Source organism: Emiliania huxleyi (genome assembly GCF_000372725.1).
Source record: "Emiliania huxleyi CCMP1516 chromosome Unknown EMIHUscaffold_18, whole genome shotgun sequence".
NCBI lineage: Eukaryota > Haptophyta > Isochrysidales > Noelaerhabdaceae > Emiliania > Emiliania huxleyi.
The window spans coordinates 1,090,912-1,107,451 of NW_005200784.1; the positions used below are offsets into that span (position 1 = coordinate 1,090,912).

The 16,540-nt window shown below is 65.4% G+C and overlaps 6 protein-coding genes across 6 annotated transcripts; 4 read left to right on the forward strand and 2 right to left on the reverse strand.

The window, feature by feature from the left end:
• Positions 1-75: 75 nt before the first annotated feature.
• EMIHUDRAFT_203363 (hypothetical protein) lies at positions 76-930 on the reverse strand (the record flags this gene model as incomplete). Its single annotated transcript, XM_005783573.1, has 3 exons — positions 76-132; positions 224-349; positions 454-930. The coding sequence occupies 3 exons, from the start codon at positions 928-930 to the stop codon at positions 76-78; spliced, it is 660 nt and encodes a 219-aa protein (XP_005783630.1).
• A 147-nt stretch (positions 931-1,077) lies between these two features.
• EMIHUDRAFT_203364 (hypothetical protein) lies at positions 1,078-1,792 on the forward strand (the record flags this gene model as incomplete). The annotated part of the gene is made up of 3 exons (XM_005783574.1): positions 1,078-1,317; positions 1,391-1,445; positions 1,599-1,792. 3 exons carry the CDS (start codon positions 1,078-1,080, stop codon positions 1,790-1,792), a joined length of 489 nt encoding a protein of 162 aa, XP_005783631.1.
• A 438-nt stretch (positions 1,793-2,230) lies between these two features.
• On the forward strand, positions 2,231-5,756 carry EMIHUDRAFT_203365 (hypothetical protein; the record flags this gene model as incomplete). The annotated part of the gene is made up of 12 exons (XM_005783575.1): positions 2,231-2,315; positions 2,532-2,707; positions 2,816-2,905; positions 3,002-3,086; positions 3,164-3,216; positions 3,438-3,530; positions 3,604-3,788; positions 3,874-4,093; positions 4,289-4,372; positions 4,445-4,492; positions 4,560-5,270; positions 5,667-5,756. The coding sequence occupies 12 exons, from the start codon at positions 2,231-2,233 to the stop codon at positions 5,754-5,756; spliced, it is 1,920 nt and encodes a 639-aa protein (XP_005783632.1).
• Positions 5,757-6,157: 401 nt separating this feature from the next.
• On the reverse strand, positions 6,158-6,977 carry EMIHUDRAFT_203366 (hypothetical protein; the record flags this gene model as incomplete). Its single annotated transcript, XM_005783576.1, has 3 exons — positions 6,158-6,531; positions 6,608-6,641; positions 6,936-6,977. The coding sequence occupies 3 exons, from the start codon at positions 6,975-6,977 to the stop codon at positions 6,158-6,160; spliced, it is 450 nt and encodes a 149-aa protein (XP_005783633.1).
• A 460-nt stretch (positions 6,978-7,437) lies between these two features.
• Positions 7,438-7,991, forward strand: EMIHUDRAFT_352927 (hypothetical protein; the record flags this gene model as incomplete). Its single annotated transcript, XM_005783577.1, has 1 exon — positions 7,438-7,991. A coding segment is annotated over exon 1 (234 nt), but the record flags the coding sequence as incomplete, so codon positions are not given.
• Positions 7,992-12,662: 4,671 nt separating this feature from the next.
• On the forward strand, positions 12,663-12,995 carry EMIHUDRAFT_203370 (hypothetical protein; the record flags this gene model as incomplete). The annotated part of the gene is made up of 1 exon (XM_005783578.1): positions 12,663-12,995. One exon carries the CDS (start codon positions 12,663-12,665, stop codon positions 12,993-12,995), a length of 333 nt encoding a protein of 110 aa, XP_005783635.1.
• Between the last annotated feature and the right edge of the window lie 3,545 nt (positions 12,996-16,540).

Sequence of the window (16,540 nt, forward strand, 5' to 3'; positions counted from 1 at the left end):
GGGGCTTCCCATCTTTAACGGGAGTTGAAGGAAAGAAACACCGGGCAAAGTGGTCGCGGAGAAATCGAACTCGGCTTAAAAGCCGAGCGTCGCGCGAACGCTTGCGGCATATTCGGGCCAGTCGAGGAACGCCTAACGAGCCAACGCGGCAGTGGTGCGGCAATCGCGGTGCTGAGCCCTCGGCTCCGCGCCTCCCTGCCCAGCCCGCCTCCTTCCTCCCCACGTCGCGCCACTCCCTCATGTGCCCCAAGCCAAGCACGCGGTCGTGGTGCGCGAGAAGCAGCGGGAACGCGCCAAAGAGCGCCTTAAGTCTCTCCTCGCCATAGACGTGGCGCACAAAGTCGAGCACCTCGAGCGGGCGGCAGGGGAATCAGCGGTGGGGAGCGGGCAAGGAGAAGAGAGTGTTCCTCATAGGTGAAGGGTCTAGTCCTTAGAGTGAGACGCCTCATACACGGCACAGTCGGCCAGCGACGGGGTCGCGCCCAGAAAGTAAGGCTTCCCCTCGCCCAGCAGCGCCTCCCACCGAGGCGCGAAGCGGCCGAGCAGCCCTTTCGGCGACTGAAGCTCCTCGAGGCAGCGCTGCTCGTCGAGGTGGAACGGGAAGCTCACGAGCGGGCCACGGGCGTCCTGCGTCGCTGCGAGGATGTGCCCGCAAATGTACTGCTCCTTTGGCATTTCGGGCCACAGGCCACAGCCCTGCGCCAGGTAAACCGCGGTCGGAGTACCCTGCACGAGATTGAGCCCGTCTGCCTCAACGAGCGGCACCTGGTCGTACTCCAGCTTGCCGGAGGCCTTTAGGGCATCCATATCCGCCTTCTTCTCAAGGTACTTGCCGACAAATCGCACACCTCCGCAGGCGAGCACGACTCGCAACGGCTCACAGCGTCCACGGCCGCGCCAATATGTCACGGTCGCGGCTGTCAGCGCCATGCACAATGCCGGCGAGCACAACTGGGTTCCGGCTCCCTGCCGGAGAGGGGGTCTGCGTACACTGACTCGCGGCAAATTTCCTACCTACCGCACAGGGAAGCAACTATCCGGTCTATCCCCACCAAAGAAGAATGACGAGGTGGGTGAATGGGCCCGGGGTTGTGCGTTTACGTGAATGGCGCAGAAAGGAAACGGTCGACCCCGTCGGTGAACGCGACGCTGCCGCTGAGCAACGTTCAGGCCCGGCCCCCTGCCGGGGCCGTTCGGCCGATGATTTCGCGACGGCAGGGTGACAGCGGCGTGCTGCCAGGAGCGGCGCAGGAGCCACCGCTCCCGAGCGCCGGCTGGGGTTACCTCAAGAGTGACACGGCAGCACTGCCCCTCGAGGTGGCGCCCCGCCTGGGGAGGCACGGCCGCCTGCTTGCATCCCTGTATTAACCGTCCACCCTGTCCCGCCTAGTCTGGGCGCTGCTACACGGTTGGGCGCCGGCCCGATTCCGACCTCGTGCTCAAGAGTCGATCGGTCTCAGGAGAGCGGAAGCAGAACGCATTGCACGCCGAGCCCTCACCAGCCACACCCACCCACCCTCCCACCCGCTGCCGAGAGCAAAGATTAGCTGCTCCTTTGGGCCTGTTTGTGTGCAGCATCTGGCCCTTCTGTCCGACAGGCGAACATGCGATGCTCGAAGTCGATGGCTCTGGCCGCACCGCGGCTCTCCGTGACCTGGGGTCGCTCAACGGTTGCTTCCTCAACAACGTGCGCCTGCGCGACACGCGTGAGCCGCTGCGCCACGGCGACAATGTCCGATTTGGCTTTGACTCCCGCGTCTGGACCGTCGATTGCACTGGCGAGACGCCCTAGAAGTCTCGCTCGATCTCTCTCCCGCCCCCCCCCCCCTCCCCCGGAAAACCCGACCGGTCCTTGACAAGTCTGGTCGCGGACGTCACGACCGCTATCCTGCCTTAGGTGAGCGCCTTGCTGCTGAAAGGGCAGCGGCTGCGAGAGCATCCTCCGCAGGACAACGGGCTCAGGCCTCTCTCTTGCAACCTTGCGCCAACAGGGAGCGCGACGCATCACGCCGCCGCATCGCCACCGTAGGCTCATGCAGCTGGGCTGCCGCGCGATGACGGACGCACCGCGTGGTTCAGCAGCTCGTCTCAAGGCGCGAGCCCAGTCCGCCGACCGCCTGCTGAGCTTCAGTCTGGCGCTCGGCCCAACGAGGCCTTCTTTGCACGATCCGTTTCCCCGCCGCCAGGGCCGCCGCCGCCACCACCGCCGCCGCTACGCGATTCGGAGCAGATGCGAACGAGCGAATCGTACGAGGGCGAGCCTGTTGAGGGCCCGTTCGGGAACGTGCCACCTCCAGCGAGAGCGCCCCTCCAAGGTGCCCCTCCGCCGTGGCGAGATGGTGATGCTGGCAAAGACAAGGGCGTTCAGGGTAGCAGCTCCATCCGGCATGAGCTCGACACGCTTCACGACCAGGTCCGAGCGATGAGCGCTTCCGTGCGCGATGCCGAGGAGCATCCCAAATCGCCCCTTGGGAGGCGCGAGGCGCGGCGGAATGCCGCTGCCGCTGCCGCCGCAGCTGGTCGCTCCCCAGGGGCTGAGTCATCGCGCGCGGCACGGCTCGAGGCAGTTGCCGTTACGCAGCAGCAACAGCTGCTAGCGGTGCGGGCGCGCCTCAGTAAGACCGAGCGTCGGGTACTAGCTCTCTCGCAGCGCGACGATGGCAAGGCAGTGCTTCTCGCTGAGGCAGAGGCGCGCTCGGCGACGCAGGTGCGCCGTCGAGGGAGTTAGCCCCGTTGGAAGCAAGAGGGTTGAGATACACACTCGGCCAGAGTACTAAGCGGTGCGTGGCGAGACTTGATGGCATCTGTACGCTAGGCGTGCCGCCTTCGAGACGAGGAGGTGGCACAGCTTCGTTCTTCGCTTGCTCAGCTCGAGTATGCCGCAGCTGCAAGCAAGGTGGGCGCGGTGAGTGGGTACGGGAAGAGTGACTTTGGCGGCAGCCTCGGCAGCAGTAGTGGCGGCGGCGGCAACTGCGGCGCGCTGCCCGCCGAGCTGCAACAGTTCGTGGTTGAGCGCGCGCGGGAGGTGTCGATGCTGCGGGAGAGGCTTGCGCGCGCCCAGAGCGCAAATCAGGCCTCCTCTCGACGTTGGGGCAGAGTTTCTCCTTTTCGACACGAGTCTTCCCCAACCTCTCTCGAGTGTGACTCTCCCATTCAACCTTAGGCGCACTCGAGCGCGAGTTGATCGCCACAAAGAAACAACGGGAGGAGGCAGAGGTGGCTGCCAAAACCGCGTACGAGGCTGAGGCACGAGCGCGCGAGGCGGCGTCTGAGGCGGCGGCGCGGGCTGAGCGCGAGACGGCGTCGCTGCACGAACAGGAAATCTGCGCATCGGACCGGAAACCACCCATGTCCATGTACTCTAGTATCCGACCCAACGCACGCACGCCGCGCTCACGAGTCAGATCCTGTGGCTGATGCCTCAACACCGCACACAGGTCGCTGCCCTCGCTGGTGCCGGCGGCGAGGGCGCACGCGGCGGACGCGCTAAGGCAGCGGAGTTTGTGGTCTCTCGACTTCGCGATGCCTCGGTGCACAAGAGCGTCCTGGCCGAGAGGAGGGCTCGAATTTGATTGGGATAATCGTGGTGAGTAGGCTCGGCAGGCGGAGCTGTCCATCGAGGTTAGCTCACTCCGCGAGGCGCTCGCTGCGAAGGAGACCGAGCTGAAGGCCGAGGTGGCGCGGCGGACCTCGGTAGAGCGCGAGGCGCTAGCTGCACCCCGCAGCGGCGAGCCCGAGTGTGCCACCATCGAGCGCCTGCAAGACGAGCTTCGCGAGCTGCGTGAAGGGTGGGCTCTGCCCGTTCGCCCAACCAAGATACCCCAATCACCGATGTTTGACGCCCCCTCTCGCGATCGCTCGATCGTGGCGCAGGGCCGACCCTGAACGGCGGGAGAAGGAGGGGGCCGTGGTCCAAACGCTCTTTGCCGAGCTGCACGCGGAGCGCAAGCACGTGGCCGATCTCGAGGCCTCGAGCGGAACGCAGCACCTCGGCAACGAGCTAGGTGTCAACGCCGTCCTCGTTCGCTACAGGCGGCGCTCGCCTTTGGGAGCGAAGATCTTGAAACTTCGCTCCTCTCCCTGCCCACCGACGGTGGTTGCACGCAACCCGCCTGATGCACGCCAGTAGCGCTGCTGAGGTTGCGTTTTGCACTCGTAGGCGGGCCAGCCGAGCGTGTGCTCGCGCAGGCAACTCTCCCGATCCCACTCCACTAGCCGCACAATCTTCTCTCTCCGCAGTCCACTTTCCGTGACATGGCCAAACAAGTCTCCCTTGCCTGCCCTGCAGCTGCTGCATGGCAAGGAACTGGAACTGCGACAGATGGAGCATCAAGTAGCCCTGCTTGGCGAAGCCGCACTTGCAGAGACTCCGGTCGCCGAACCCACCGCCCAGGCTTCAGATCCCTCTGCGCATTCTTGCGCCAACGCCGCTACTGCTGCCGAGGAGCAAGAGAATGGAGCCCAGCAGGCGCGCATGGGCCAGGATCGCACGGTTCTTTCACTCCTTGAGCGTTTCCATGGTGGGATAGGTCCCGCCACCAGCGCCTTTTGTCCAACAGCCGCTTGCTGCTGCGCCGCTGCTCAAGTCTGCTCCCCCGCGCGAGCCAGCTCGCGAGACCGCCGTGGTTGTGGAGGCACCGGAGCCAATGCCAACTCCATCACAGGCCGAGACGGAGGCAAAGCGTGTCAACGAGGTGACCGGCGAGGCAGAGGAGGCCAGAGAGGCCATGGAGGCCGAGGTGCCGCAACGTGCGTTGGCCGTGGATGAGCCCAACGGGGAGGGGGGCGACGCAGCCACGATGAAACCTGCTGGCTCTCCGGCTTCTGTAATCGAGGTTGCGGGTGAAGCAGAGTCTATTGGCGGGGACGAAGGCGAGCTAGGCAGGCCCGGGTCCGCGGGCGAGGAGATAGCCAAGCTAACCGCCAGCGCACCGACAGAGGTTCAAAAGGCGGACGCACCAGAGGCGGTGGATGTCTCAGACGTTGTGCCAGGAGCAGGTAGCGAGCCCGTGGTGGGCGAGACTGAGGTGGCAGCTGTGGGCGAGGAGGTGGCGCCAGGATCGGCAAATGTCGGGGGCGAGGCGACGCCGCAAGGTGAGGCGGTGACGGAGGAAACGTCTCTCGATGGCACAGATGCGGAGGCCGAATCAGGCGCCGAATCAGGCGCGGTTCGCGTGGAGGCTGAGCATGATGATGCGCAGACGGAGAGTGTGATTGACCCCCCGACGGACGCGGGAGAGACAGAGGCGGGCGAACTGGGCGAGCCCGAGGTGGCAGAAGAGCCGGGCAAGACCGAGGCGGAAGATGCAGAGGCGGAGGCGGCAGAGGAGGGAAGGGAGGCCCAAGAGGCAGTGATCGAGGCGGATGGGCATAGAGAGGGTACGACAGAGCCTGACGCGGAGGCGGCGAAGCGGGAGGAGGAGGGCGGAGAGGAGGCGGAAGAGGCGGAGGGCGACAAGGAGGCGGCGTCTGAGGAGGCTCAAAAGGCGTCTGCGGATGCGAGCGAACCGGCCGGTGCCGGCAGCGAGGAGGCTCCAGGCGAAGCGGACGGTGGTGCAACAACCGAGGACAGTGGAGCCGAACCACAACCAGGCGCCGGGGGTGGGGCCGCGCCGCCGCCGGTGGCTGCACCTGTCGAGTCGGCGCCCGGGGGAGGGGAGCTGCAGGGCGAGGGGCCAGAGGCAGAGATAGCTGCACCCATCGAGGCGGCGCCCGAGGTAGGGGAGGGGTCAAAAGCAGAGCCAGAGAGGCGGTAGAGTAATGCTTTTGCGCGTGAAGTGTTACTACCGACGCCGCTCACCCGCTCTGCGACGCCACATAGAGCGCCGAGAAGCCCTTTCCCAATTACAAACTCACGCGTTACCCTCCGACTCGGCATACGTAAGAGCCGTGCGACGCTCACACCACTTCGACGCGCTCGATCATAGTCGGCAGAGCCCATCATTCGCCCACTGGGCTGTGGCAGATCCTCACGCCGCGCATGACGCCTACGTCCCTCGTTCTCTCATACTGTGCAGAGCGTGGTGCGGTCGGCGGGGCGCGGCGGGTCAAGGGCTGGCGCCGATTGGCGATTCAAGCAACCGAGGAGCCCGACAGATGTCATGTGCGTGTTCTCGAAGCAATCGCGGGATGGTCGCGTTTAGCTTGTCTCACGTCATCAGTGGCTCCCATGGTCAATCATCGCCAGCTGCAGGTGGTGCGAGAGGCTGTTGGCCCAAGCCACGTCGCTGTGCTCCGCGGACTGCGTGCGTCCGAGAGCCTCGGCCAGCAAGACGGCAAGCCCATGCTTGCACGCGAGCGCGTCCGGCCGTGTGGCGACCTTGTGGCAATACGAGGCGCACGTGCAAAAGCTGGGCAGGCACACGTGCGGGTGCGCCCGCTTGGAGCCACTCGAGGCGCTGACAAGGTGAAAGACCCGGCGGCTCTCTTGCGCGACCACGCGCTGCACGGTTCGATGGTCCACAATTTCGGCGGCGCCTTGAAGCGCCTCAGGGCACAGGAACGCGAGCAGCTTCCAGTGCCGATCCGAGGCTGCGCGGGAGGGCGCCGGGAACGGTGAGAACTGTGGAGCGCGGTGGCGGGCGGCGCGGTGCGGCGGCAAACACACCGCTGCCCGTCGCAGCGATATCGTCGCAGACGCCCTGCAAGAGGGCCAGGGAGCTCTCGGGCAAAGAGCTTGCCGACATCGCACAATTTTCGCGCCGCTGGGTAGCGACTTGGGCAGGGAGGGTACGAGTGCGCTGCCTGCTGATCTGGCAGTGTGTCGCTCGAGCGTGTCGTCATCATCTGTCCCGCGTCCACCCATACCGCGTTGGTGTCCAGTCCGAGCCTGACTGTTCTTCACCTTCCTACATCTGGCACGCTCGCGTCGTTCGTGCTCTTGCAGCTGGACGCGGCGATCTCATGGCGCTGCGGGCTCGGGAGGTGGTCTGTACTGCTACGCATATGTAGTCGCCCAGAATGTACAGATCGGCCATGTTATGTAAATACGCGCCCGCGATCCATAGTGCGTCGGCCAGACGTCGCGTATTTCGGTGTCGTGCCCAAGCCAAGTGGCGCCTGAGGGAGCTACAAATGTCTTGCGTATTACGAGTCTGTCTTCTGCATCCACCTTCGGCCGATCGGGGTGTGCCTCTCAGCCTGACAGCAACCCCCGGACAGCGCCTGACAGCGCCCGACAGCCTGACAGCGCTGACAGCACTTTCTCCGACAGCCTGACAGCACGTATCTGACATGCAGCGCTGACAGCAGAGTCTGAAATCAGAGGTGCTCCGTCGCTGTCAGGCCCCAACGTGACAGCCTGACAGCTGCCCGACAGCCCGACAGCACACAGTGGCCTGACAGCAGCGCTGACAGCCCGACAGCCCGACCAGCCCGACAGCAGCACAGACCGTACATAGGCCGTGCAGCCTCTTTCTTGTGCCCCATGAGGGTATTACAAAACTATTACATGCAAAGACACATGTGAGTGTGGTCCATGCAGTGTCATGGGATGGTCATGCCTCATGGGTCTCTCTCTCAACCCTCCCGCCCCACCTCTGCGGACCCGCGGCTGTGCTACAACTACAAATGAAGCTACCAGCTAGCCTTCTGGGGCCCTACAGCCATATGCCTACGGCGTCTGGATGGGGGTGGCCGCCGCCGTCTGTGCCGCCGCCGCCGGCCCGCCGCCTGCGCCTGCGCCGCCATCTGCGCTCCCCAGGCGGCCGCCGCTGCCGGGGCGTGATCACGCCGTAGGAGGGGGGCAGCTGCGTAGCCGCCGGCGTCATCGGCGTCAGCGCCCCCGCCGCCGCCTGGCCAGCAGCACAACGGGGTCTTCATCAACGACGCCAAGGGCCTCTTTATCCTCCGGTGGTACCGTGAGGGAAAAGGGTGACGGGACCCCCCGCAGACGGCCCGCGCTACCAGAACAGAGCGTGCAAGTACTACAAGCTGACGAGCGACAACGATGGGGAGGCCTTCCAGACTCAGTGCGGCAGACAAGAAGATCTGGTGACGTCCACCATGAAGAAGATGGTGGGACCGGAGGCAGAGTAGGGACTAGAGTATGTGTAGCAGAGTCCTGCTGGTCTCCTCTTGATAGTGTCATAAGTGTGGCTGGTGTGTGCCAGAGCCTGACAGCACCCCGACAGCACCACCTGACAGCACCTGACAGCACCGGCCTACGTCTGACAGCAGCAGCAGCCTGACAGCTCTGACAGCCCCGACAGCGTCTGACAGCAACACCCGACAGCTCCGACAGCACCCGACAGCTACAGAGCACCTCTGATGTCAGACACGCACCCGACAGCACCCGACAGCACTGACAGCACCTGACAGCTGGTCTGACAGAGGCACCTGACAGTGCCTGACAGTGCCCGACAGCCCGACAGATCACCTGACAGCACCTGACAGCCTGACAGCCAGGGCTCAGCCTCCTTGCATATGCGTAGCAGTACAGACCACGATTGGCGGGCTCGGGACGGCGGCCTTGGGGGGTAGCCGGGCTAGGCGGTAGCGCTATGCCTGGTCCCTGGATGTGTGCACGCAGGGTTGGTGGACTAACATTAGCACACCTCAGGGGCAGCACTGACTACAGATGGTGCCAACACTTGGCGCAAAGGTCGGTGTTAGCACAGTCGAACGGCAGTCCCAAAACAAGCGTTAGCACAGCCGTTAGCAGGGTAAAACCTGGGTATACCTGCAAAAAACCAGGTACCAGCAGGTTTTTTGCAGGTATACCCGAGAAATACCTGGGTCCGCGTCAATGCCGCGCGCGCCCTACTCCCAGGGCCCCTGCGCCAACTGCGGCTCGCACCGCCTGCTCAAGTACGCGCACCGCACCATGTGCGCTCGCTACCGGTGCCAAAAGGCAGCATCGGCGCTGCGCCAGGCGCGGCTGGCAGGTGGCGGTGCGGACGATGCGGTTGTGCCGACATTCTGCTTCAAGATTGAGGCAGTGTTCGGCATGCGCTTCTGCGAGCCCGAGCAGCTCATCGCAAAGAAGCGGCGCAACAGGCTGGCTGCTGCCGACAAGGCCGTGTGCTACCTCACGCGAGGCACCTTCAAAGAGGACAGCAATGACGCTGGATTCACCGACAACGCGCTGGGTGGAGCTCGAGGAGCTGTACGAGAACTGTGGCAAGACGCCGGCCCGCTGAAGAATGGACATGTTCGCAATCGCAGCTGCGGGTGTGAAGTGAATATGACCACATGCCCGCCTGTTTTTTAATAAAACCAAGGGCAGCAACAGCCCCTCCCCTCCCCAGACAGGCGGGTCCAACCAAGGTAGATGACTCACGCACACAACGAGACGAGCGCGCCGTACACCAACCCCGACACACGCACCTCTCTAGAGGCAGTCCTCCGCCTTGTGCTCATACTTGATGGGTGCGGCGGCCGGGTGGGCCTGGCGACCGCGCTTGCTGCCCTTGACGAGCTGCCGCCCTCGCCGCCGCCCTCGCCGCCGCCGCCCTCGCCGCCGCCGCCCTCGCCGCCACTCTCGCCGCCGCCCTTGCCACCGCCCTCCTCGCCGCCAGCCTCCTTGCCGCCGCCACCCTGGCCCGGGGGCTCCTCAGGCGAGTCGACCCGCTGGCGGAGCGGCAGGGCGCCCTCGCTGCGCACGCCGCTGGCGTTGTACGCCTCGAGGCAGGGCTTGCCGCAGAAGTACTCGCCTTCTTCTGGCATCCACACCATATCGCACGCCACCCACGAGTGCACCGGCAGTTTGCATTGCTTGCAGCTGTGTGCCGCTGCATTCTGGTGCTCGAAGACCAGCTTGCATGCAGCACAAGCACGCGGCTCGTCGTTGCCGTTCATCGCGCTGCGGCCAGTCTCAGCACCGCCCAGCGAGCGCGTGGGCGTGTGGTCGCGTGACAACTCTGGACTCTGGTAGCGCTCGCTCCTTCAAAGAATTCGCGCCTAAGCCTCCCCACCCCTCTAACGGAGCGTGCCAACACCTCCCGAGTGGCAGTGTTAGCACGTTCTAACACCTCTGCGGCTGTGTGGTGTTAACCGTTAACGTGCCAACACCGTTCTAACATTAGTCCACCAACCCTGGTGTGCAGTGGGGCAAAGGGGGGGGGTAGGGGGTGAACCTCCAATCCCCTTAGGCTGTATCCCATGTTTCCTCGCGCACCCCGTCTCGTTTCCTTCCGTGTTTCTCCACAGCACCCTCTCGTTTCCTCTCTAGTTTCCCGAGGAAACTCCGTGGAAATCAGCTGGTTTGGGCCCCAAATCAGCCAAATCGGCAAAATACCGGGTTTGCCCCAGACCAGCTCTCAGACTGAGGGAAACTCGAGAGTTGCCAGAATGGAGCACCAAACACCCTCTAGTTTCCCTGGAAATTTCCGGAAGCGCAAAGTGCTGGGGACCCTCTCGTTTCCTTTTTGGTTTCCGGAAACATGGTCATTGATACAGGCCAACAAACAATCAATCAATCCCCGAGGCGACTGCCGCCTACCCTACCCCCCAAACATCTCCAGTTTTGGGTTCGGACTCTAATGCGGCGTAAGGAACGGGCTCGTACGAGTTGAACTCCTCTCCCAATTGACCTCCTTTTAGAAAACGGAAAAAGAAGTCGTGGCGCCACGTAAAATTCCCGCGTTCGTAATTGTTGTGCACGCGTCCTCGTTGCTGGCGGACCGATCGCGCAGCGATGGACCGGATCGCCAGCGGCATCAAGGACTGCACGGCGGGCTGCAAGGCTAAGTGTGCAAAGTGCGGCCAGTCGCCCTGTTGCGCAAAGTGCGGCTCGCCCTGCTGCGGCACGTCGCCCTGCTGCAAGAAGAGCATTGCGCCCGTCAAGCCGATTCCCAACAGAAACCCAGGAGACCCTGACTTTAATGATTCGGACGGGAAGACGCTCGCCGGACGATTCCTACGCGGTGGCCTCGAGATTTTCAAGCACACCATCCGGTACGAGCTCGGCAAGGCGCTCATCGGGCTGTGCACGACAAACGTGAGTGGCTCCCGAGCCGCGAGTCCCCCAAGCACAGCACACAAAGGCCGACACCCTCAGCCCCGTCCCACTGCTCGCCATGCTCGCCAGGTCTCCATCGTAGCAAGTCCGCTGGTGCAGGGGGTCGACTTAGCAGCTCAAACCAAGTGTTTGGTGGATCTAAGCAAGTGTTACAGGTTCAGCCCCGTCTCAGAGGAGCGCGCGAGGCTGTTGCTGCAGCACGGCGGTGTCTACCAGTCGCAGCTGACAGGTCAGGCAGCGGGGCAGCTCAGGGACGCTCTCGCGGAGGAGAACGTAGTTGCAGAGATTGGCGGCGGCTTGCCATTACCTCCATATACGCTCAAGGCAAGTTTCGCCTCGCTCGAGGAGGTGCGCCTGTGTCTCCGGCCGACTCACCAGAGCCAACACCCAGCGCCATGTTGTTTGCCCCCCCCCCCCCCCCCCCAGGGCTCCGAGTACTGGGAGAAAGACGTCATTGAAATCCTTCGCGCGCAGTTCAACGACTTTGACTTTCAGATGCCCGGCGCCACTAGCTTTGACCCTGATACCTTGTGGGTGGTGGCGACGGCGGCAGAGGCCGCCAGCGACCCTCGTACCTTTGTTCTCTCGGTGACCCTCAGCCTAGAAATCATGTTTCACGAGTGCCTCAAGCTCAAGCTCGATGGTACGCGTTCCCTCGCTCTCCCCTCGCACTCGTAGCATTGGATTTGGGTGATCCACGTGGCCCGCCCGCAGGGACTCAGTGGTACGCGCCCGACATCGAGATCGCAACTGCCAAGGGACGGGAGCTTGGCGTCCGCAATCTCCGGATCAGCGGCGAGTTCACCGTCGACTCTGGGAGGAGCCAAGAGCTGGAGCCGGAGCCCGGATCGAGCGAGCCGTACGTAGACCCGACCGAGTTTGCCTTCACGGTCAAGCTGCACGTGATGAATGCTGAGGACGACCCGCCAGAGGCGGGGTCGGGCCAGTGCTCACTGCGAGTGCTTAGGCAGTCAGTTCTCACCCGTGATCTCCATATCCAAGGTGGACTGGGAGCTCGACGTCAAGGCCTTCTTCGGGGGGATGAAGCTGCCTGACTACCTCGAGGAGACGCTGCCAAAGGTCTGTGATGTGCTTTGCGGGGGCCACCCGCGCACCCGACCCCGCCCCCAATCACCCCCCCCCCACCCCACGCAGGAAATTCTTCTCGGGCTGCTGACACAACTAACTCCAGAGCACCCGCTCGTGATTCGCTACGAGAACGGCGGACTCGACGTCCAAACGCTACTGGACTCGATCAAGGGCGACATCAAAGGCGGCCTCAAAGTTGGGCTGTGCGGCGCATGCCATGCGTGCAGCTATCGGGACTGCATAGAGACGTGCTGCATCTGCCCCGCCGCACTCGGCACGGCTGCGGCGGTGGATGTCATCACCTGCCAGCCTTGCGCCAAGGGCGACGCGTCGCGAGAGGCGTGCTCTGCGTGCCCGAGTTGCTGCTCCTGCTGCTGCTGCGAGGACTCGCAAGCCAATGCGGGAGGAATTCCGCCCGTTTCGACGGCTCAGGAAAGGGCGCTCAAAAGCTGGGAGGTGAGGAGCTTGGAGACCGTTGCTGCCAGCTCCTAGCGAGTAGTGTGTGCCCGGGGAGTGCCGCTGACTTGGAGCACTTGGAGTGCAGTCGGTATAAGCTTTTTTGAGAGCGCCTTCGCGCTGACCTTTTTTTTTTCGACCAAGCCAGCGAGCGGCGATGCAAGGCAGCCTTCGTCTGCAGCCGATACTCGGCATCTCCAGGGCTCGCCACATGGTCGAGTTCACTGGCCTGGCCTCGAGGGTACGCTCCTTCGAGCCCTCTCGCGGCGGCGGCCAGCGCTCGGGGCTCAAGGTTGTGGTGGAGAATGTCAATGTGTACGAGGGGCAATACATGCGAGTGGAGCGGGTGGTGCCCGACGAGGTGCGCCAAGTCGCCCCGCAGCAGCAGCGCCGCGCGCTGGGCAGGCCCGGGTGGATGGGCGGACAGCTTGGAGCCGTAACAGCGCGGCGCCGAAGCCGCGCTCCTGGAACATTGCTCCTCGGCCGTTGACGCCACCCGCTGTGACAACCTGTCGAGTGTGAAATCAGCCGCAACAAGCGTGCTTCCGTGCGAGGATTACGTGGGTATCACCGCAACAATCTACCGTCCCTTCACGAAGGTCCAGAGACATTGCGAGCGGTGTCGGCGTCGTCTGGCGTCTTTCTTTTCTCTAAGAGGATAGAGCCGTATGCACTTGCACGGCCTGCGCCTGCGCGCTGCGGACGCGGGACGGCGACGGGTCTCTTCACTGACACTCTTATCCATTCCGATTTCTGTGTGCGCGTCGTGACACCGACGGCGCCCCGACCCATCCAAGTCACTACTTGAACGAGAGGCAGAGGGGGCAAGTCGCAAGTGCTGTGAATTTTAACATATCGCCGTGACCCCGTCCACCAGCACCACCGCGCGCGCCGACCGCCGGCACACACACGGCTCACGGGCAGAGTCCGTAGACGGAACTCCACGCGTGTAGCTAGACGGTCGCCGGCCACCGCGCTCTGCGCGCGGTGTCGCCGTGGGCAACGCACAGACCACAGCACACAGTTGGACCCCTCACGCCTCAATCCCCTCCTGCCCACTCGTTAGAGCGGCGACTCTCCACACGAGAGTCCCGCCTGCTTCTCGTGGAGAGATCACACTGATCGGGGGCGGCAGCCTGGACTCTCTCCACACAACAACACAAGAGTCGGCGGGCAACCGGTGTCCGTTCGTCGATTTGCATGGGAATCCTCTCGCGCCGCCCTGGAGGAGAGGGAATGCATCTGCAGAGCCTGGAGCCGCGTTGTCGAAGCTTGCGCTGGGCGCGTGGCTGGAGCGACATTGAGCAACGCTGTCTTCCTACTCGCGGGCTACTCGCGGGGGCCGATCCGATCCGAGATGGACTTCAGGGCAGCCTTGAGCTCGGCGCCGCGGCCAAGGGGTCGTCGATTGCCTACGGCGCACGACGAGCGGGTGAACGACGCGCGACTCGCGGCAGTGGCAGAGACCACGGGTGCCCACCCAAATCAAGGCACTGGTGCGCGCCGACGGTGGACTTGCGCAAGCCCTTCCGGTAGATAGAATGGTCGTCCGCGAAGCGCTCCGTGCCCGCCTTGTCGAAAGCGGGCACCGACATCGACGTCGACCCGACTGCGCCGCTGCCCTGCGCGTCGTGCGCCGCAGCCTCGTACGCGCTCGGCGGCGGCGCGACCGAGGTGGCGTAGATCGAGTCTTGCCCGGCGAAGCGCTCCGTGCCCGCCTTGTCGAAAGCGGGCACCGACATCGACGTCGACCCGACTGCGCCGCTGCCCTGCGCGTCGTGCGCCGCAGCCTCGTACGCGCTCGGCGGCGGCGCGACCGAGGTGGCGTAGATCGAGTCTTGCCCGGCGAAGCGCTCCGTGCCCGCCTTGTCGAAAGCGGGCACCGACATCGACGTCGACCCGACTGCGCCGCTGCCCTGCGCGTCGTGCGCCGCAGCCTCGTACGCGCTCGGCGGCGGCGCGACCGACGTGGCGTAGATCGAGTCTTGCCCGGCGAAGCGCTCCGTGCCCGCCTTGTCGAAAGCGGGCACCGACATCGACGTCGACCCGACTGCGCCGCTGCCCTGCGCGTCGTGCGCCGCAGCCTCGTACGCGCTCGGCGGCGGCGCGACCGAGGTGGCGTAGATCGAGTCTTGCCCGGCGAAGCGCTCCGTGCCCTCCTTGTCGAAAGCGGGCACCGACATCGACGTCGACCCGACTGCGCCGCTGCCCTGCGCGTCGTGCGCCGCAGCCTCGTACGCGCTCGGCGGCGGCGCGACCGAGGTGGCGTAGATCGAGTCTTGCCCGGCGAAGCGCTCCGTGCCCGCCTTGTCGAAAGCGGGCACCGACATCGACGTCGACCCGACTGCGCCGCTGCCCTGCGCGTCGTGCGCCGCAGCCTCGTACGCGCTCGGCGGCGGCGCGACCGAGGTGGCGTAGATCGAGTCTTGCCCGGCGAAGCGCTCCGTGCCCGCCTTGTCGAAAGCGGGCACCGACATCGACGTCGACCCGACTGCGCCGCTGCCCTGCGCGTCGTGCGCCGCAGCCTCGTACGCGCTCGGCGGCGGCGCGACCGACGTGGCGTAGATCGAGTCTTGCCCGGCGAAGCGCTCCGTGCCCGCCTTGTCGAAAGCGGGCACCGACATCGACGTCGACCCGACTGCGCCGCTGCCCTGCGCGTCGTGCGCCGCAGCCTCGTACGCGCTCGGCGGCGGCGCGACCGAGGTGGCGTAGATCGAGTCTTGCCCGGCGAAGCGCTCCGTGCCCTCCTTGTCGAAAGCGGGCACCGACATCGACGTCGACCCGACTGCGCCGCTGCCCTGCGCGTCGTGCGCCGCAGCCTCGTACGCGCTCGGCGGCGGCGCGACCGAGGTGGCGTAGATCGAGTCTTGCCCGGCGAAGCGCTCCGTGCCCGCCTTGTCGAAAGCGGGCACCGACATCGACGTCGACCCGACTGCGCCGCTGCCCTGCGCGTCGTGCGCCGCAGCCTCGTACGCGCTCGGCGGCGGCGCGACCGACGTGGCGTAGATCGAGTCTTGCCCGGCGAAACGCTCCGTGCCCGCCTTGTCGAAAGCGGGCACCGACATCGACGTCGACCCGACTGCGCCGCTGCCCTGCGCGTCGTGCGCCGCAGCCTCGTACGCGCTCGGCGGCGGCGCGACCGAGGTGGCGTAGATCGAGTCTTGCCCGGCGAAGCGCTCCGTGCCCGCCTTGTCGAAAGCGGGCACCGACATCGACGTCGACCCGACTGCGCCGCTGCCCTGCGCGTCGTGCGCCGCAGCCTCGTACGCGCTCGGCGGCGGCGCGACCGAGGTGGCGTAGATGGTGTCCTTTCCAGCGAAGCGCTCGCAGACCTCTTTCCCCACCGCAAACGGCAGCACCGCCTTGTTGCGTCTGCCGATCGGGGTGGCGCCTGGCTTGGCGCAGACGCCGTACGTGCCCACCGATGGCCCCGCCGGAGCCTTGTACAGCTCGGCGAAGCGGTCGGCGGTTCGCCCTCCGAAGGACGCCGCCGCCTTGCGCCTCGGCAGCGGCTGTGGCGGCGGCGGCATCTGCCGCGGCACGACTCGGCGTGCGAGCACCTGCAGAGGCCGAGCGATGGGGCTAGGTGGGCACGGAAGGGGAAGGGCCTTGGGGCAGAGGGTGGCGGTGTGTGTTTGTGTGCGAATTGCTGGGTGAGCGCACGTCGGCGGGGAGAGCAGCGACGCGAGGCAGCGCGCGCTTGCTGCGCTGCGGCTCGCGGACCGCAGCACGGGGCGCCGCCGCCCAAGGGACCGGCTTGACTGGCGCAGGCCGCGGCTTGGCACCTGGCGGCGGCTTGGCTGCTGGCGGCGGCTTGGCTGGCGCGGCGGCAAGTCGCGGCATCGGCACAGCTGGTGCAGGAGCGGCGGCGGGCGCGGGGACGACCGGCGGTGCGACCGGCGGTGCCGCGGCCGGCGCCGCGGCCGGCGCAGGGGCAACGAGAGGGGCGGCCGGCGGGGGGCCGGCCGGAGGGGCAGAGGTCGCTGCCGCAAGCTCCTCGGAAGGTTGCTGCTCGCCGGACTCGGAGCCCACGCC